Raw genomic sequence first — 21,030 nt, 5'->3', positions numbered from 1 at the left:
CTTTCCCTCTAAATCGTAGATGTTTTCAGGATTACTTTCAGTTAAAACTCACTAGAAGGCACTTTTTGTGCCATGTAGCATGACTATTTCTGTGGTTTCATGGTACATTTTGTGCCACGTAGCATAATATAATTTTGTAACCTGTATTTTTAAAAGAAATAGTTATCCGTATTTTGTGGATCAAACATGTAGTTTACTGTTAACGCCCTGAGCAGACAGGCTGGCTGGTTTTGCTAGCAGAAAGTTCCTGATGTCCTGAACTTCTAAACATTGATTTAACAAATGCAATATTTTTATTTACTGTACTGTAAATGTAAAGCCGTGGCTTTTAAAAGCAGAAGAAAAAGGCTTTAGGACAGTTTTTCATTCTTCAGATTTTGTTTGCTTTGCTGAATTTGCTCAGTTCTGAAACAGGCTTTGAAATATGGGGGGAGATGAAATTACTAGATCACCCTTAAAGATTTTTTCCAAGAATGAGACAGTCTTGGTATGTGAGACTTACAGATGCTTCCTGAAGTGGTTCAGATTCTTTAAGGTGAGTGTTGTCAGTGTTGAGCAACAGCTCTATTGCATCCTTTCATGTATCGTCTTTTAACAAGACAACTAGAATTCCTTTAGATACAGACAAGCTGATCAGAGGGAGTTATCATCAGTTATACTACCAAAAAAATATAAGTACAGGCTTCAGTTTTGCAATAGCAGGACACTATAGTACATGTTATCTAATGACATCAAAATATTAGGTACCTTTTTAATGCAAGAATCATTTGGTCACTTCCTTATTGCTTACTTCTCTGCTGTTTCTCTAACTTAGGACAGAACTTAAAAACAATCTTCATTTTATTTAACAGTGCAGTAATTTCGGTGCTATTTTATATTGACACAAACCAAATTGAAGATAAACTTGCATTTTTTTACTTGTGGAAAGCCTGTGCTTTAAACAAGTGCTGATCATTATGGTCTGGTTTTCCAGTCTGATCTGTTGAGGCAGCTTCATCCCTAAGAATACACTGTCCTTAGCACTTCCCTGATCTACTGTTTTATAGAACACATATCATAGAGATGAAAACGATTTAAAATTTATTCAAGGTCTTATTTTGACTTAATTGTAATTCATTTGCCCTGTAGTTAGTTTGTATTTCTGCACTGAAAAGCAGAGCAAAGCTGTAGGTAAAAAATGGTTTGCTCTTGGTATATATTACTCTGTGTGTCTTGAGCTGCAGAAGACAGGAGCTGGAATTTTTTTGTACCTCCCTGTTCTTGAGGATTTATTGAGTAATATACATGACCTTTCTGTCTTTGGTAAGTTAAACTTAATGGTACCTTAACCTCTCAGGCAAAGTATCCAATGATGTGTTTTTTTGGAACTTAATGTTCAAATTCAGCTTTTTATTTTTGCTTTCCTAGGGAGTATGATCTTCCAAAAATAGGGACTATTTTGGGAAAAAAGAATATAGTAATTTTTTAAGTTTTTTTCTTCATCAGAGCTGCAACTATACTATATATGTTTATCAGAAGACTTTAACTGGATTTTTGTCAGAGTATCGGCACATTATTTTCATTCCTTAATTATCATCTAGTAAATGCTCATTCCTTTCCTTGAGAATTGTTATAGTTAAAACCCGTGCTAACAAATCGTTTCAGCTGAATAGGTAACTTGACTAAGTGCTGAACCACAGATAGTGGAGTTTTGTTTGGTTTGGTTTTTTAAAGTTCGTTTAAATTGTAAGGCTGGAGAACAAAAGCAAAAAAAGACAAGTTAAAACCATCTTTCTTCAGTGACCAAGACTGCAACAAGTGACTGGGCCTAGAGAAGAAACAAAATGTAACTAATTATTTTTACAGCTGCTAGAAATTGTCTATAGTAGATTTTATGCACTGTAATTTACTAAGGACAGCTATCCTAGTATGATAGGGATTTATATTTTCCAGAATGTTCATGGAGGTTATTTTGAAACATGGGTGTTACTTAAATGGTGCATTGTTTCAAAGGGGGGCATGTGCACCTGGTGAAGCATAAATTGTCTGTATTTGCAAAAATGTTGGTAGGCGGTATGTTGCTGAGGTGTAACTATATAATTTTATGTAGTGAGGCAAGATTTTTGGCTTTTTTCCTTTGTTGGTTGACCTAATTTTTATGGAGTTTCAATATTGAAGTGTTTTTCTTTTGTCATTGCTCACATAGAAGTAGATCTGGGAACAGATCACTCTCAAGACACAAGGACAGACGCCGATCCAGAAGTCCGCTGAAAAAAAGGTCTAGATCTAGGGAAAGGCGGAAATCAAGAAGTCGCTCTTGTTCTCGGTGAGTTCCAGAGTTCCATTCCTAAGAAGTGACACTACTGTTCGTAGCACACAGTACAGACTTTTTGAAGAGAATCTAACAAACCTTGAGGTAATGGTAAAGGGTGGAATCTCTAAATGCTTTAGCCTGTCTCTGAGACAAAAGAATAAAAAGTAGATGTTATTGCTAAGTGTACTGGTTTTGGCTGGGATAGTTAATTTTCTTCATAGTAGCTCAAATGGTGCCTATGGGGGTTAAACCACTACACTGAGATACCTAAACTTTGATAGTCTAGCCTAACTTTATACCAACATGCAAACTGACCAAAAATAGGTAACTTTAATTGCCAGACTTGAACCAATAGATTAGAAATATTTTATGTAGCCTGTGCAACCCACAAAAAAGTGGAAGATGCTTGTTCCATCTTTATCTGCTGAGAAGTTCAGGTTCAGGCTGAACTTGATCCCACATTCTGAGAACATTTATGAAGTTTTTCTGCGTAAGCTTTTATTTTTGCCTTTTGCTGTCTCCTGTTGACCATACACTGCTGTGGGCACAAATGCATGCGTCTGTTATATGGCATTTTTGCATTTCAGGATCTAATTTATCTGTATCTTACCTAGTTATTAATTTTTAAGTCTCATTGTCTAATTATTGAACTATGAAATTTCAACAAGATAATAACGTAATTTTGGGGGGGATGAAGTAGTGAATATTCACAAATCTAAAGTGCCTGTGAAAATAGCTTCCTGAATAGATGTACTTTTCTTTCTGTTTTATCTCTGTAATTCCCCTGATTCATTTAAAGGGAGCTTCTTACTTTGGTTGTGCAGTTGCCTCTTGTTTTTTGATGGAAGAAGTTTTATGGAAAGGAGAACTGCAGATCTGTGGACCTCACTGGAAACAGGAATAGGCTATGTAGCTAGCTGGGCTTTATTGATGAATCCTTTTGATTCTCTGTTGCTGTTGTCTGGAGCTTCTTGAGATTTGCTGAAGGGGCAAGTCCAATGAAATCTCTGTGATAAATTAACTGGAAGGCACTTCTTGGGTCATTGTGAGACTTTCTGCTATTGCAGGGATTGTGTGCTGTTTCATCTTTATGATCTTACGTTCTCTCTCTGAGACCTCTAACGAAGTATTTGCCAAAACCTGGTGGGAACCAAAGTTGTCAGGCCACAGAGCCTAGAACAGCCTACTATTTATTAGCAGTTAAGAAGAAGATACAGCCAAACACTTCTTCCATTGAAGAAAGGTGGGGGCTGTGCTTAGGACCTTTCATGTGTGATGGAGTCTCTTTGAGAATCTTTAAAAATCCTAGAATAGGTACCAATACCAATAGACACAGCAGCTTCTGTCAGTCTGGTTCTCTTGGACATGTAAAGGCCTACTAATCAACTTGTCCTTTTGTGCTTTTTCCTGTTTCTCTCTCTGAACATTTATTCATTTTTGTATGTCCTAGAGGCAGGTCTAGGAGTCCCAAGTCTCTCTGCTAGAAAGGAAAGATGGAGTCTCACTCTTCCAAATAATCCTGTACCAAAATGTAATCTTCCAGCCAAAGCTGTGAGCTAATCAATTTTTGTTTGGCCTGACAACTAGAACATCAGTTGGAGTTTTCATCACTGTTCTTTTTATGAACATGCATCATTCTGCCTGTCTCAAAGAAGCTGACTTGTTCTGTTATCCTTGCTTTTGTTTTTACCATATTAACAATTTTTCAATAATTTTCAAATTCCTAATGATGATTCCAGGTGATTGAATTGTCTTGATTGAGTTTTGACCTTACATTTGCCTTTTGAGAGAGTTTCTTCAGTGAAATTTTATTCCTATTTTTTTATTTCTGTGTATTGATTGTTGTTGGACTTCCAAGAAGTTCCAGGATATCTCTGTGAGAGAGCACTGTAGAATAAACACTTCTGTCAGTCGGCTGTCATTATTCATGTGGGAGTGGTTAATCTGCAGTCCATTTTATGTGGACATACTTTTAGTAAATAGTGGATTTACAGATTGTAGAGTTTGTCTCACTCCTGATAAAATGTAGAAAATTTATCTATGTATAATAACTGTGAGGTGAAGAGACATACTCTCTCAAAGAGTAATAACATTGCTCTGAAGGTCGCAATTTAACTTGATTTTGGCCTCCCTGTCTCCAAGTTGGTTTCCAAATTTTTACTAGGTATATAACCTTCCCTGATGGTGAACAGGGATGGAAAATTAAAATACTGAGTAATTACTATCTTGAGCAATTAATGTTTGCTAAAGAATTAGTTGTACTTCTAATTGGAGAGTTCAAAGATGAATTAATGGATTTCTGTTTGTTTTTTCACAGGGACAAGAAAAGAGACAAAGAAAAGGTCAAGGAAAAAGAAAAGGCCAAAGAAAAGGAGAAAGAGAGAGACCGAGACAGAGACTTTTTAGAGCGAGATAAAGAGAGAAACAGGGAGAAGGACAAGGAGAAGGACCGGGAGAGAGATAAAGAGCGAAACAAAGATCGAGAGAGAGTGAGAGACAAAGACAGGGATAGGGACAGGGATAAGGATAAGGACAAAGACAGGGACAGGGAAAAGGAGAAAGAAAAAGACAGGGAAGAGGTAGACCAGAACAAGGAAAAAGAAGATACTGAGAAAGAAGGAGAGAAGGACAGAGAGAAGATGAAGGACAAGGAGGGAGATAAGGACAAAGGAGGGGACAAAGAGAAGGACAGAGACAAAGAAAAGGAAAAAGATGGAGATAAAGAGAAGGATCGAGAAAGAGAAAAGGAGAGAGATGATAAAAAGAAGAAAGAGAAGAGATCCAGAACACCCCCAAGAAGCTATAGCTCTTCAAGAAGATCTCGTAGCTCCAGCAGGTTTGTTTAGAATTTTTTCATGGTTTCTTTTTTTTGACTTGTCAGTTCAGTGGAGCACCATCCTAGTTTTTATGTGTCAATATCACCATGTCTCTTACTAATTAAATTTGTATTATTTCTGTTTTGTTGATTTTCCTATGAAGTAAAATCTATTACAAAGAGCTTTGTATGATGCCTGATAGAACATAGTTTCTAGTTGGGCTGCTGATGATTGCCTTTCACATAACCATATAGTATAGTTCTTGAGGACAGTAAGTAAATGATTCTTGTACCATTTCTTTGCATTGAAGCAATTGAAAAGTTCTGATAAAGTGACATCACACATCATCTTTGTCCTGATGAAAGTTTGAGTCACTAATACATGGTTCCTTGGTTACATACTGTAGAGTGTTGGTCTGTAGGTCTTACAAACAGTTGGGTGACAGTACTTGCCACTCTTCAGCTGGATAGTACTTGCCTGCTCTTCAGCCATTCAGAAGGTGAATGTATTTCACTTGGAAGGTAAGGATACCTTGTTTAGCTGGTTAGATGGCCAGGTACAAGTAAAAAGTAACATTCCTCAATGATGCTGACAGTAAACAGGAAAACGTGGAAGTTGCTGTAACTGTTTTTGCCTCTGGTGGAGGCTAAACTGGATGGAAGTCTGGATGAATTCAGTACACCAAAAGGAGACTCTGAGATTGATTATAAGCTCTGTAAGTGGACTAACTCAGGCGTATTCTAAAAGCGTTGTGGCTAACTTAAGATCAGAAGCTTTGATGGAAAAAGTCCTTTCTGAATACCTCAGGAATTAGGGAATTCAATAATATCACGTCAAATTTAGATACTGAATTTTATCTGTTACCTTGAGAGAATAAAATGCTGGATGAATTGGCAGAAGTTTTATGTGTTGCCATCATTTCACTGGACAAAAACAAAATTCCTGCAGTCCTTGAAATTCAGGAGTTCATGGATCATACAGGGCAGAAAAGGGTGTAATGGACATGTTATTTGCACTGCATGAAATGGCCATGTTATTTTGGAGGTTTATGGGCAAAATAGTGTGGCTTCTTCAAGCTTATGCAGCTTCCTATTTGAATGCATTTTTAATATTACTTCATGGGTTGAAGGTGAACACAGAGTAGAGGTAGTTCTACCAGCTTTGATAAAATAACATTTTCTGTCTGTAGGCCTCAGGAGTGTTGAATTAGGTAAGTGTAGAAAAAGGTTTAAGATTTTGATGATGTGTGGCTTATATAAGAACCTTGATGGGAGACCTAGTTCCTGATGTCAAATAGCAACAGTAGTTAGCTGGATGCTACCAAAAATTCATACTCTAGCTTGCAACAGTTACGCTACCTTTAAGAATCTTGCTATTTAAGAAAGGGCCATGGAAGGCTCAAATGCCATATACTTGGGCAAAGAATTCTAGTGAAAATTAGTGCATCTCTTCTAGTGGACTCGCAGTACAAAACCTTGTTTTGATATGAAGTTAATTTTTTTTTTTATACAGATGTTACTAAACAAGGACAATGTTCTTTTCAGGATGGAGGATGAAAGAAATATGCTTTTTTATATGGATTTACAATTTTATATGGATTTTACAATTATCCTTAGAGTGTCAATACTGTGGCTAGTACTGTTGAACATCTTCATCAGTGGGCTAGACGGTGGGACAGAGTGCACCCTCGGCAAGTTTGCAGGTGATGCAGAGCTGAGGGAAGAGGCTGGTACACCAGTGGAGTGTGCTGCCATTCAGAGAAACCTTGACAGACAAGAAAAATGGGCTGATAGGCATCTCATGGAGTTGAACAAAGAGAAAGGCCAAGTCCTGCACCTGGGCAGGAATAACTCCGTTGCAACAGTACAAGCATGGGGGCTGACTGGCTGGAAGGCTGGCTAACAGAAAAGGACCTGGGGGTCCTTGCAGCCAAGAAAGCTAGCAGTATACTGAGCTGCATTAGGCAAAATGTTGTGAGCAGGTCAAGGAAGAAGATTCTTTCCCTCTCCTCAGCACTGGTGAGGCTACATCTGGAATCCTGTGTCCAGTTCTGGGCTCCCCTTTACAAGCAACACACAGACATACTGGATTGAGTCCAGTGAAGGGCCACAAAACTGGTGAAGGGCTTGGATCCATCGTACAAGGAGAGACTGAGGGAGCTGGAATTGTTTAGCCTGAAGAAGAGAAAGCCACGGGGGGCATCTTATCAGTGCGTATGAATACCTGATGTGGGAGTGTGAAGAAGACAGAGCCAGACTTCTCAGTGGGGGCCAGTGACAGGCTAAGAGGCAGTACGCACATCTTGACATACGGGAAGTAAAAGCTTTTTTCTAGCATTTAAATTGTGGGCTTTCTTCTGGGCAAACTGGAACCAGTTACCTTGAGAGATTAAAGGTGGAAACATTAAAATGTCTCACCATCTGTGGAGATACTAAAAATCTGACTGGATGTGGCCCTCAGTAACCTGCTTTGGTTGACCCCGTTTTAAGGTGGAGGGAGAGGCTGGACTAGGTGGTCTCCAGAGGCTCTGCTAAGCTCAGTAATTCTGTTATTCTCTCAAAAGTAATTGTGAATAGGTTGGGCTACAGAGTCCCAGTTGCATTTAGGGGTATCTGTTTACTTTGGTGATTGATGCTGCCTAGTTGAAATGGTAACAAACCTTTCTGGAATGGATTATCAAACAAACTGGCGTTTCAACTGCCTGGATTTACAGTGCAGCACTTAGCTGGGACTGTTGATCCTTTGCCTGACAAGAGCAAAATATTGGACAAATAGTTGTCTTTTTGGAGAAGAGGTAAAAGTGAAACAGGACATACAGGACCTTCTAAGAGCTAGGTGGTGACTGACCTGGCTTTACTGACAGACAGCATGCCAGTACTAGAAATCAGATGGCTATTTGTGATTCCTGTCTGAAGGAAAAGACATGGACTAGAGGAAGAGGAGAATCTGTCTCCTTTTCCAACAGACCTATGCAGGCCAGCAGAGGAGATGTGTACAGAATGTTAGTTCTGTGTATAATTAAGAGTCACAGGATTGCTATCAAAATATTCAGACTTGGTTTTTTTTAAATTTCCCTATATTAGTATTGCTTAAAAGGATTAAAAAAATGGGTGCACAAGAATCTTTCTATAGAGAAATGTAATAGACATTGGAACAAATACTGTCAGACACAGTTGTAGTTCTTCAACTTGAAATATGAAATGCAGAAACTGAAAAATAGATTCCATGAATAGACAGTTGCTAGTTTGAACACAGTTACAAAGGCACTTGGTTACTTAGATACGTATGCTGAAAGGCAAAATAAAGTGGGAATGTATTCAATGTAGCTCAAGTGGGAGCGCTGTCAGAATAATATATCAATTTCCAGTATCCCCATTTGAAAAAAGATTATGATAATTGTAAAGATGTTCAAAATGAGATGCATGTTAACTAGTGAACAACTGATCGGTGATTGTGTTATTTTCTCCATGGTTTTGAGGCCACTTTATGTTTTTGTTTACCAAAGATAGAATCAAACTTAAAAGCTTGCTGAAAAAAACAGTTAAGGAATTTTGTCCTGTGCAGTTTCAGGAGGTCATGATATTGTCAGAGTATCAATCCAGATAGTGATACTAGGCATATCTTAATGTATCCCTTTGTAATTTATCTAATAATTGTTGATTCTTTGCCTTTCTAAGTATTGAAGGTGCAAATATTCACACCTAATGGTGTGAATTGCAAAAGCTGGTATGCATAATTGTAGCTTTTGTGCCATATCTTGAAGTGCCCTCTCAATTAGTTTTTAACTTCCCTGTTTTTCTTTAATGGTTCTTCCTGTCTACTTTTCCTGCTCTTCACAGAGGTGATGGGAAAAAATCATCTTACTTTGACAGAGATATGTTCTGTGTTTACGTTGAATGAAGCTTTACTGGCTGACTTGATTTAACGTGTGCATCAGCATGTTTGCAACTAGTTATTTGTTGTTTTGTTCTATTCAGGATCAAAGTCCATAATAGCAACTTCAGCAAACTCCGTATGTCTGTGTAAAACAGCTGTTTTGTAAAATACTACAAGCTCTTCAGTGTGTTACAGAACGATAACATTCTGTTTGCTGAGCAAGGACTGCTAGGAAAACAATAGATATTAACTTATTTATTTTGATTTTGACAACTCGAGCTTCACTTTTGCATTGTTTGCTTCTAAACCAGTAGGAGTGCTAGCTCATGTCAGGCTGAACTGGAATTGCAATGATCTTCAGGTTGTCATGTACGTTTTGAAGTTCACGTATTGCTTAAGTTGTGCCTTTTGTGTTAAGATGGCTCTTCATTCAATTGGATTATTTTCCTGACTGAAGAAACTCTTACTTAATACAGGATTAGTGAATTCAGTGTTTCCATTATTATCAGGGATAAGTACAGGCGTGTGAGGATAAAAAAAAACCCTAAAATCTGAAAAGGCACAACCTTTTTTTTCCCGACTTCCAACCTCCCCTTTCCCACCAAACTGAAACATAGAATAATGGTTTTTTTCGTTTTGTACAGTTCATATATTGTTGGTGATATATAATGTTAAATTCGGGGATATTTAGTTGTTATGTCAGCTCTTTTTAAGAGCTTTCTGGTTTTAGGTGGTTCCTGAGTTTATTATTTTTATTCTTTGATGGTCTTAAATTTCTTGGTCCTGTAGAGAAAGGCGTAAAAGGAAGAGTAGAAGTCCCTCCAAGTCTCCTAAAACATCCAAAACAACAAAAAGAAAGTCTTCACGCACTCCTTCTCCGAGAAGGTCAGTATGATGTAAACATAAAAGTTAATGAGCAATAAAGAGGAAGAATTTGTAGTATTTTCATTGTTTTACTGCCTTTGCACTAATCGTCTCAGATTATTTCAGTTGGTCAGTATGATTCAGTTTTAATTTAAGACAAAAAACAAACAAAAACTTTCATGGATTTGAGCTTTGGTATGCTTTCATCTAGAGAGTTTCAAATTTGTCAACAGTGCAGATTTGCTTCAAATAAATAAAAGCCCTTCATCTGATACAGATTAATTTGGTTTTCTCTTTGCAAATACCATGCATGCTGAACACATGAATTCTTTAGCTCGCTTCAGTCAAAAAATGCCCTTGTCTTTTTGAAGGGGTTTTTGTTATCTGTGAGTTTTCCAAAAAACCCAAAACATGAGAGTTTAGTTTGCAGTTAAATGGTTTGAAGGTTGTTGCTGTTGGATCAAATTCCAATTTGAGTAAAAAATTTTCTCAAATAGAAACAAGAAAGAAAAAAAAAGAGAAAGAGATACAAATAATGAAAGAAGAGAAAGAGAACGCTCCACATCCAAGAAAAAAAGTAGTAAAGAAAAGGAGGGAAAGGAGAAATCTGACAGAAGCACCACTACTTTGAAGGTAAGCTGTGTGACCAAGTGATAAGCAGAGTGAGGTGGTGCTAGTGGAGCCATTATTGAAATTCCCTCCCTTCTTTTTCTTCCTTTTCCTCCTCTCTATTTTTTTCTCATGTTTTCCTTACCAAATTATTACCCTTTGAGTTTAGTTTTTGCTAATTGAAGACCTACAGTTAGTGTTAGTGTGCCAGTTTGATAAGTCTCCATGTTTGAACTTTACTGGACCTGTAGACACTTGTGTGAATAGGTTACGGACACACTTTGTTTTGATTTCTCTTTCCTGTCCTGTGCCATATGTTAGGACTTGGCTGGTTGCCTATCTGTATGAGCAGGCTATGTCATTAAGGAGCAGCCTCCAGGGACAGCTTGGCTGTCAAGCTGAAAAGATTACTTTATTAATAAAATTTCACTCTGCAGTTCAGACTCTCCCTGGTTGCTTTGGTCCTGGTCTGCGTATTGGACTCTACAGGAGTAAAGTTGAAGAGTTGGGCAAGAATGGTATGGGACTTTCCCCTGCAAAATAGAAGGTGGTGTGATTAAGAAAAGAAACATCTTCAAATTGTTTAATCTTAAAATTTGAAAAGCAGCATGCTTTTAAAGAGTAGTTTGTTGTACTCAGAATTGTTCAACTGTTACAGAACAGCTGGTTTAGGTGACTCTGTCCACATGCTTAAGTAATTATCTTACCCAAGAATTCTCTTAAAATGCATCAGATACCTGACAAAAAATATGAAAGAAAAAATCTAATCCTGTTTTATTTAGAAAATAGGTGAAATCTTAATTTCTGGAGTCGTTTCTCTTAGGTTCCATGATTCTGCTTGTTCTGGTTTTAGTGAATGTTGATGATAAAGACAGATCACTTTATGGCAGTGATTTCTTGGATGACGTGTTGTTATGAATGCCTAAGTTCAGCCCATTGAAAATAAAGATTTTTTTTTTTCTTTAAAAAAAAAAGAAGCAGCTCACACCTCTATTCTAAAAATTGTTGAGACAAGATAGGCATGTAAAAATGGAGACAATAAAAATACCAAGAGTTGGTTGTTATACCCTCTAAAGTTATAGCCTATAATGCTAAGAATATGATATTTTTTCTGTAAAATAATTTTATCTTTGGTAGGACAAAGATCACACTAAAGAGGATCAGAATTCAGAAACTGACAAGGAAGTAGACAACAGAGATACACAAAGGACAGATGAAGTCAAACTACAACAGAATGGAAACTGTCAACCAAATGAAGAGAACATCTCAATTAAAATGGAAGGGGTTTAAAGCAAAGAATGGACATCTGGTTCAACTAAGGAATGAAATCCAAAGCTTTTCATTTCCCAGAGTGAGGAAGAAATGTCAAAGCAATCAACCTGAACATGTTAATAGTACTAGTAGCTCTTCCAGTTCTTGTGATAGCTTTGTTGTCGTCTTGCTGTAAAGCAAGAGAACACAGACCAGTAGTTATACCAAGAAAAGGCAGATGCCATCAGAACTATTCATCTCTGAAAATCCATGCATTTCCATGATGGCTATACTTATTTGTAAAATGATTTATGTTAAGTTTTGCCATAGGCTGTTACAAGTACGTAGAAACCGAAAGATGTAAAGCTGTACTACCCAAAAAAAGCTGAAGATATGCATTGAAGTTTGTTTAAAGTACTGCTTGTTGATGAATTTTTTTTGTATTGTTTTACCCTGTGGGTTAAAAAATCCACAAAAACTTCAGTGTGTACTGTTTGATGTGCTTGGAAATGGTGTATAAATATACACACTTTCTTTTGTTGTAGATGACAACTGTAGGGATTTTTTTTGTTTTTAAATATAAACACAATTTTACAGTTCTTATATTAAATACCCACTGTCTAGTATGTTTTTTCATTTGCTCACTGCTTGAGATTCTTGGGTTTTATTATTTAAAATAATTTCTTACTAATACCCCTAAAATTACTATTTCTTTTGAAGTATTTGAACAATGCATGCTACTTTTCTGTTCCTAAAAGGATCACTGCCACATTATAGATAATAGTTTAGCTTACTGGGTTATTTTGGGATTGTTCTGTTGTTTTCTGTTGTCGTTTCAGAAGTGAGCACATCTGTATGATATTAGCAGAACTTAAAGCTTTGTTTTGAGCTGTACTGCAGTGTGTCTGCTCAGCTGCAAATAGTACAGGTGCCATTATGAAAATAAATTTTTCTTATTTGTTTAAAAAAAATGGGAGCACAAGCAGAAGCTTTAGTGCCTTCTTAAAATGTGGTATTTTCTAGAAATGTACATGTGCTACTACTCATTTTCAGCTAAATCTTACATGATCTCTGTTGCTGTTTTGCCACCACCGTACTTTAGACAAGAATGCAAGTGATGTGTCAGAATGATTGCTTGATTCACTTGTTAAAATACTGAAATGCCATTGCTACTTTTATTTTTTATTTTTAAAAGAGATTTATGGATGAAAGCAAAGATGTAATTTGGGGACCACCACTGTACAAAAGTAGTGGCTGAATACAAAGCATTTTCTGATCACCTGCATCAAAGACAGCCCTTTAGACATTTAATCTACATTTGGATGGCCTTAATTGTTACCTCTCCATCATCTTCTCTAATACCTGTTGGGTGACATAAAAGGAATTGTATGCAAAGAAGTGGGGGATAAATAATTGGGGGAAAAAAGTTCTGATTTACACAGGAGTTATATGGTAGAGATTCTTTTTTGATTCTTTGGGGAGAACGCATGTAAAAAGAGAGTGACAAAGTAAATATTTTTGTCAAGGTAAAACATGGCTTGTGTTCTCTGAACTAATTTAATCAGATACATGGGACTTCCTAAGAGTCATACCTTTAAAACTTACTTCTACCTAAAATTGAGTAGATTATTTTTAATACAACTTAATACAATCAAATTACTTTATTGCCTTACCTCATGGGAAGAGTTATTTCTTTCAGTTAAAAAAGATTAATAGCATGTTAGCTATTTGCTTTTGATTTGTTTTCCTTTGCATAGTTAGTTCTCTAAAAAAAAAAAAAAGCACGCTATTAGAGGGAATGAAAAATTTGCCCAATTCCTAAGGTGATGAAACCCAGTTGGATTTTGAAGCTGCTTAATCACTCTTCATTTTTGATAGGATTTGATGTTCTTGCCACTGTGTACATTTAAGACTATAGAAAATGCTTTACCATGTAAAGTATAGACAGTCATTTTTGTGATGTTTAAGCCACATGCTGTTGGCTGGTAAACAGCTTATTCTGATAAAAGAATGACAAATCTGTATGCTTACAGGAAGACTGAAGGATTGTGTCTTGCAACAACAGCTGTCTTATTTATGATGTGTAAGTAGCATAGAGCAAAGAGATTGTTTGTAAACTTGTTATCTTTGGTACCATTTCACTAATAAAATTAAGTATTTTAGAGGCAAATTTCTGGTGGTACATAATTATTAAAGGAGTATTTTTAGTTGATCTGGTCATATTCACGCACCTTCTTTGATTTGAAAAGTGGATACCAGTGAAAATACACATGTATTATTTATCGTATCTTTGAAAAGCGAAGTGTCTCCTTTGGGAGGAGTTAGAAATCTTGGGTTGTATCATGTTTCAGCTTGAGTCTTGTTACCCTGAAATTGCACAGCTCTATTATATACCAGTTACAGAATATGTTGAGGATTCTGTACAGTTACCTAAGAAAATTTGGAACCTTTGGAAATTAGTAGTTGAGGATAGCAGCCTTATTAGCTAACTTCTCACATGTGTAAGTCCATATGCAGCACTTCATTATATTATATGTGAATTAATTGTTCCCTCACAAAAAGGTAGATTTTTTCTTTTTAACAAAAGGGCAAAAAACCTCCAAGACCAGCCAACCACCAAACGCACGCATTTCCTCCCTACTTCAAGTCATATTTTCTTACAAATGCTGTATTTTCTAATTTTAAATACTGTGTAGATCTGTGAGGTAGTTAAGTTCTGTCTGTTCATATTAGGTGTTCTACAGGTCTCGTATTCCTAAAATGCTACTACGAGTGAACTATTATTCTGTAGAATGCCTCTCTTTACAGAAGGTAGCTCATTTTTAAACCAGTAGTGTAGCACAGTAATAAAGTTCCTACTTGCTCCACCAGGATTGTGTGCACCATCCATTCAATGTGTCCGTTTTCCACTGGAAGTCCATTGCTGCCTTTGTTAACAAGTTTGCTTGCTGACCTGCCATGTCAGTTTGTTTGGTTTTGCACTTTATAGATGAGATTAAGTTGAGTGGAGGTTTTGAGAACAGTGTGGTTCATGATAGCTGTATTGTTTTAAATGTAATTTCATTTGAGTCAGCCTTTCTTTGAAAATGTTGTGACTTGTAATTGCTCTGAAAAGTGATGACAGGGTGCAATTTTGTGAAGACCATGTAAATCACAAACACAAGCTTTCATTACTGCCTGTAGTTATTTCACAATAGTGTTGCTGGATAACAGATAGGAATTTTTTTTTTTTTTTTTTTTGAAAAGGTAGCAGGAGGCAACTGCTGGTGGATGAAACAGGATTCCAAGCTCAAAACAGAGGTGGCTGTGACTTAGATAAATTCATCAAAGTCAATAGGTCCATGGAGTCAATAGGTTTACACAGGTGTGAGGGATGAAATTTTGTTTGAAAACACTGATAGTAGTATAGTATGTAAAGAATATTGGTTTTCATAATTCAGAATTAGAACTAAGAGGGGGGAAAAAAGCACTTCAGTTGTAAACTAGAAACATCTGAAGGATCGCTGAGAAACCTGTGAGATGTGAGTTCTACCTACTCATTAGTCACCTGCTAATTTTTTTTATGGCAATTTCAGATAGATGTATCTGAACTAGCTTTACATTAGCCAGCTAACAGCAGCAGCCTGTGCGCAGGTTGGATTCTGAAATGAGGTGTGGCCACTTGAGTATGTTTTACTCTGCTGCAAAGAAGGTAAATTCCCTGGTCTGTAGCATGCTTTACATTGCTTGCTGATGTTCCGTGGCCTGGTTACATCTAAGGCAATACCTGAAATTACTTTGAAAATCTGCAGATCTGTTTGTTACGTGATAGCTTCTCTGTGTTACCCTTAGCTTGTACTGGTATTTTGTAATAGTTACTAGATTTAGGGATTTCTGTGGTTTTTCTTTCGGTCTAAGCAAGAGATAATAAGTAAAGGCTGCTTTGTATGATACAAATTATTGTATACATCATACCTGTCCTTATTACTGTGTAATTTTCTGTTCACATGTATGGCCATTGCAAGCAGTAATGCCGTAGTGAGGTGTGTATCTTCTGCTTTTAGGTCTGAAGCATTTCTGTGTCACTATCTTTTTGTTTGTAATGAAACAAGGTTAGAATTCATGTATTTTAATTTTGCTAGCCATTCACTTAAAGGAAAAAAAAACAGACAAAAATCGTCTTGAATTTTGTAAATGTTAGTGTGAAAATTACATTATAGTCATAAAAGAAATAATCTTAAAGAGATGAATTCTAAACAATCACTTGCAGGCTGGGGCATATTATGGGTCCCACCTGCCACTTGGTAGTACTTTCACTTTTATAGCAATCAATTATTGCCTTTGGTGTTACCATAATTTTAAAAGTGAGAATTGGACTTTGTGACACAAACACTGAGATCTGTAAATAGCTAAAATAATGTAAATCAGTAGGTGCTTGGTTCAGAGAGATGTAGTTTTCTCACCAGAGACTCGAGTGTGGACAGTTGAAATCTGTAGATATCGTTAAGTGTTGTTACCTAAAGAGAATCTAAAACTTAATTTTGTTTGCTAATATGTAAACAGAAAAAAGTTTTCAGCGTGTACCTTAGGTTTATTTTTATATGTTGAAAAGTGTAATTAAAATAATATTGAAAACTAAAAGCACTGTACAAAAGGGAATTTTTTTTTACATAAGAAAATTACACTTTCAGTTGTGTTTTATTTTCAGCTTTAAAAAACTTCTTTGCATGCAGTGTTTATTTCAAATTCAAGACTGCTTCGTTTGTAGGTAAGTCCTGTTGGAGGATCTGAGCACGTTAGTATGGGGGTTTCTTCTGTATAAAACAGCTTAGTAAACTTGTCTGGCAATATGTGGAACTTTCCCCCTAGTTTGAGGAGGTACAGCTCTAACATTTTGATTACTACAGTTGAGAAGCTACCTACAAACTTCAGTTTTCACAATGTTTTCTGAAACTATGAACCCTGGCTATCCAAGAGGGCCAAAAAATATTATTTTTAAAAATTGTCATGACAGTTTTATGATTGTTGAGCTTAATACAGGAGAACATAGACAACAAAAATGAGGGTTTAGCTGTTTATGTATTTTCTTCTGGAAAGTTTCAGCTTACAGTGTTTTAATTTGTTACATTTTTTGCATTAAACTAGTACCAAATTTGAAGCAAGACTGGAGATTTTTGGTCCATACTCATCTTGTTAAATGAAATTATTATTCTCCCGTTGAAAAAGTTCCATGTGTGTGTTTTGACCTGAAAGACTTAGCAGCAATGGTGAAAAAATAATTTCATCTTTGTTTAACTGAGTCCTTGATGTCATTACTGAGGCTGCCAGCTTTCTTAGAAGTTGTTGTTGCTTTACTCAATAAAACCTTCCCTAGTGCAAAGATTTAGAACTACTGCTGCACAGATGAGTAAATCATGGGCCACTTAGAAATTGCTACTTCATAAATACATAATTTTCATAATAATTTTAATCAAAGGAATGAGCAGTCTGCTCTGGAAACATCAAGAGAGTAATTTGATAGGCATTGTTCATGTAGTCTATCAGTAGATCCTCTCTGGTATTTTTCCCACTGATACGGGAGCTATGACTAATTTGTTATACACGGCACCTGTACGCTCTGGGTTCAGATAAACCATCGGGAACCTAAGCACTACAGCAGCAAAAACATTATTTCCCTACTCTAAGTTTGGTATTTCTAGTAATGAAGTAGGTCTTCAGAGTTTAATAAACATATAATATAACTTGTTCCATGTTGGTAGAGTATATTTTTGCATTAATGAAGCAACTGTGAAATGGTACAAGTAAAGAAATGTCAAATGCTGCTATTATGTTGTTGTTATTTTTGTAAATAAACAATGTCCCAAAGTTTTATTGGTGTCCTAAACTCACTTCCACTAAATTTGTGTGTGAGAGAAAATTACTGTGAAGCAATTCTCTCTCACTACACCCCCTGCCTCCCTCGCTATCTCGGGCCACATCTGCCCCAGAGAGTCAAGTGCTTTCTGGCTAAGTCTGTTGGACTGATACTGACACGAATATTACAGGAAAGGTGGTGGTGGGTTAAGTAATTGAATGTGTTGTCACTGTTCAGTTATGGAAGAGGCTTCTGGATCCCCTGTCTGAGCAGGGGATTTTCTTCTCCAGAGAAAACTACCATAATTCCACCAAGGAGAGCTTGTCACTTTTAAACTGTAAGTTAATAAATGTGGCTGTATAGAAGTGTATGTCAAAATTCCTTGTATTATTTTTATTTTTTCTTTAAGTAGGATCTGGAGTTCATGCAGAGCTTCTGATGTTAGCTGTACATGTCAATTTATTGTCACGGATATTTTTGTGTTAAAATTCACAGTTTTCAGTATTTAAGCTTCTCTATTGCTTTGTATAAAGTGCAAGAATCTAAACAGCAATGATTAAGGAGCAGAAATTTAAGATGTGCTTCTCAACAGACTTTTAACTTGCTCAGTAGGGATCTTACCTTGCAGTTTTTGAGAGCAGTCATGTCTGTAATGAGACTTGTGGCTGGTTTAACTCCTACTGATCAGGTGATTTAGTTAACGCATCTGTGGTCTGGATAACTGCATTTCACCATGCTGCTCCTTTGAACATGAAAGCAGGGAAAAACAGGTCTGAGAATTGTATTGAGATGTCTTAACAATGGTCCAAAATCATGTATTACCTATTTATATTATATACTACCTAATTTCCTTAAGTAATTACTCACTAAAAAGAAATTCTTTTTAGAGGAGATTGAAAATTGACTAAAAAAGTAACAATATTTTTAAAATCAAACTTTTTGTCTACATGGCTTGTTTTGCCTATTTGTTTTAAGAAACAGGCAGACATGAGTGTTAGTACTGGTCTTAAGTGTGTTGCTTCAGTATCAGACCTGGGGAAGACTGTGCTGCTCCTTTTGTTTTTCTCTCTACAAATCTTACATTTCTTTTTAAAGATAAAGTGTAAAGAAAACCTTTAATTTTTGCTGCAGTAATATTTTAAAGGGTTGATTCAGATTACTGGTTTTAGAAGTTCAAAGCAAATATATTAGTCCACAGGAAATGTGAGCATTACACAAATGTATAATCATCTGCTTGCATTGGATTTGTGTGTTACTGTGATAAGTTACCATTTTCCACAATTGCTGTTCTGCTTTGTTCAATTTTAAGGGGATACTCATTTTACTAACACTTGTTTAATAAGTCTGCTGATCTGTTAAATACTTGTCTTTCTACTAGCTTGGCGTTTTCCTCACAAGTATTCAACTCTTATGCATCCCAGTCATCCTGCCTGGTCTTATCAAGATTAGGTATCTAGTAAGGACTAGACTTGTTCGAACCATGCTGTAAATCATACTAACCCATGTTACAGATCAGCCTCAGGCAAAATGATCAGTTATTTCTGAATGATTCGTAATACAGAATGAATAGAAAAATGTTATGAGATGATATATATTAACGAGGAATAAACGTGCAGTGCTTTTTAGTTTGCTTGTTAGTTTTTTAAACTAGAGAAATTTAACTAGAGAAGTTATGTTCTTTAGCCGGAGGAGGTTTTGAGTAGATGAGTTGTTAAAGAGTTCATTGGGATGCAGAGAATAGAGGCCAGCCTCTACAAAAGACGTTGACTGGATATTTATGATGTTAATTCTAGGGTCTTACTTGGTCTGTCCAAGTTTCACTTGTATCAGCAAGGAGATCCTTTGATCCGTTAAAGATCCTTAGAGCTGTGATGTTTGTTCTGTTGCTTATCTCCAAAGAGGGTGGAAAGGTGACATTTATGGTGTGAGACTGGGAGAGCTTGAGACTGCTTTATAGTACCATTTCTCAGATAACATGGGATATGCGGTAAGTCACTGAAATACTCTGTTCTTCACTCTTCTAATTTTGTAACAGGACTTACAAAACTTGCTTTGTTCAACCAAAGTGTAGCAATCCTGAATTAATTACTTTGAAGTATACTTCAGAATCTTTTGATGGAAGCAAGTGTTAGACCCGGGTCATTGCATTACAGTGATTGCATTAGAAATGGGCATTTGTTGTGGTTTTCTGGCTAGATGAAAGATGGTAGCAAAGTATTGTGTAAGTTAGTTCTTCCTAACAAATCAGATTCCCTTTGATCACTTTTGCCTGGAGTAATTTATAGTTGTAAGGACTATAATAATTCAGTAGATGATAAGGAAACATAGAAATCCTACTTCTTTTAAGAACTTTCTTTTCTTCTCTCAGATGTGTAACTTTATTCCAATAGTAGCTCATAACTGCAATTGGAAAAAGTAGTATATCCCTTTTGAAGTGGTCATGTTTTGTGGCTTCTGTGTCATCCTCTGCCTATAAGGTAAGAAATTTTTGCCTTTATGCTCTTTACAGCGAGGGATGAATAGAGATCTATAAAGAGCATAAAGGCATCTGGAAGCAGTCAAGCATCATTCCTGTCCCCCGTCTCCCCCAAGTTTAGAAGAACATAGAAGGGTGAGGAACTGTCCAAGCCTGTTGGTTCCACTGTTGATTCATCTTCTGACTTACACGCACACACATGAGGTGTAAAATGCCTAACATCAGTTATCAAACATCTCTAGCTGTGATATGATTGTTTATACCGTGTAAACTCTTGCTGCTTTTTGGTGTAATTAGTGAATTGGAAGCTGTGATAATGTTCGCGTGGAGGACGGGTTTGGGCTTTGGGGGCTGGGGGTGAGAACTGTGCATGGTTCAGTCTCCCCTTTCCTTCATGTGTATGAAGGTGTGAACTTGTGTGCTATGAACTGAGGTAACATTGAGATGGTATGAAAGACCAGATGTGTAAATCATGAAGGGCTAATGGCTGTACTGGCTGCAGAGGACTGCGTGTGTGGAAGTGGGTTGGTTGCAATGTGAGACAGAGGAATGAAAGTAGTTTGCAGTGAGGCCCTCTTGTTAGATGCTGATTTTGGACTCCTACAGAAATTTGGTTTTACTACTGTGATTTGATAACCTTTAACAGCAGCCTTCCAGAAATCCCATGATGTTCTTGCTTTTGGATCACTGCACTACTGTTGACAATATACCCTTTCCAGCACAGTACTTTGAATCAATAGATGCAAGCTTTCCTTTTTTATTATGGTTCTGTGTATCACTTACCAAGACTTTGCAAATTGCAGTCTGGGATTTGCAGTACCAATACCTTGTTTTGAAAATGTTACCCTTCATTGCTGTGAACACAGGCTAGTCGTGTGTCCTGAGAGAGAAATATCCAAGGAAGGTGCAAGCCCTTAAGGCTTGTGGAGGGAATTACAGTGGAGAAACAGAAATGTTCAAGACCAAATGTGTCCTGGAATTTCAAAAAGTACAAGTGTGATAGCTGGTGTAG

The 21,030-nt window shown here is 36.6% G+C and overlaps 1 protein-coding gene across 1 annotated transcript in view; it reads left to right on the top strand.

Annotated features, from left to right (window-relative positions):
• Positions 1-11,748, top strand: part of SREK1 (splicing regulatory glutamine/lysine-rich protein 1) — a 24,934-nt gene extending 13,186 nt beyond the window's left edge. Inside the window, exons 7-11 of the mRNA XM_009697432.1 lie at positions 2,186-2,305; positions 4,611-5,129; positions 9,775-9,870; positions 10,347-10,482; positions 11,596-11,748. Of these exons, the coding sequence (XP_009695734.1) occupies positions 2,186-2,305; positions 4,611-5,129; positions 9,775-9,870; positions 10,347-10,482; positions 11,596-11,748 (1,024 nt within the window). The remainder of the gene's footprint in view (positions 1-2,185; positions 2,306-4,610; positions 5,130-9,774; positions 9,871-10,346; positions 10,483-11,595) is intronic.
• The last annotated feature ends 9,282 nt before the right edge of the window (positions 11,749-21,030 follow it).

The sequence above is a fragment of the Cariama cristata genome, unplaced genomic scaffold, assembly GCF_000690535.1.
Source record: "Cariama cristata isolate BGI_N322 unplaced genomic scaffold, ASM69053v1 scaffold16773, whole genome shotgun sequence".
NCBI lineage: Eukaryota > Metazoa > Chordata > Aves > Cariamiformes > Cariamidae > Cariama > Cariama cristata.
Note: the sequence above shows the minus strand (reverse complement) of the source record. Positions and strands in the feature narration are given on the sequence as shown.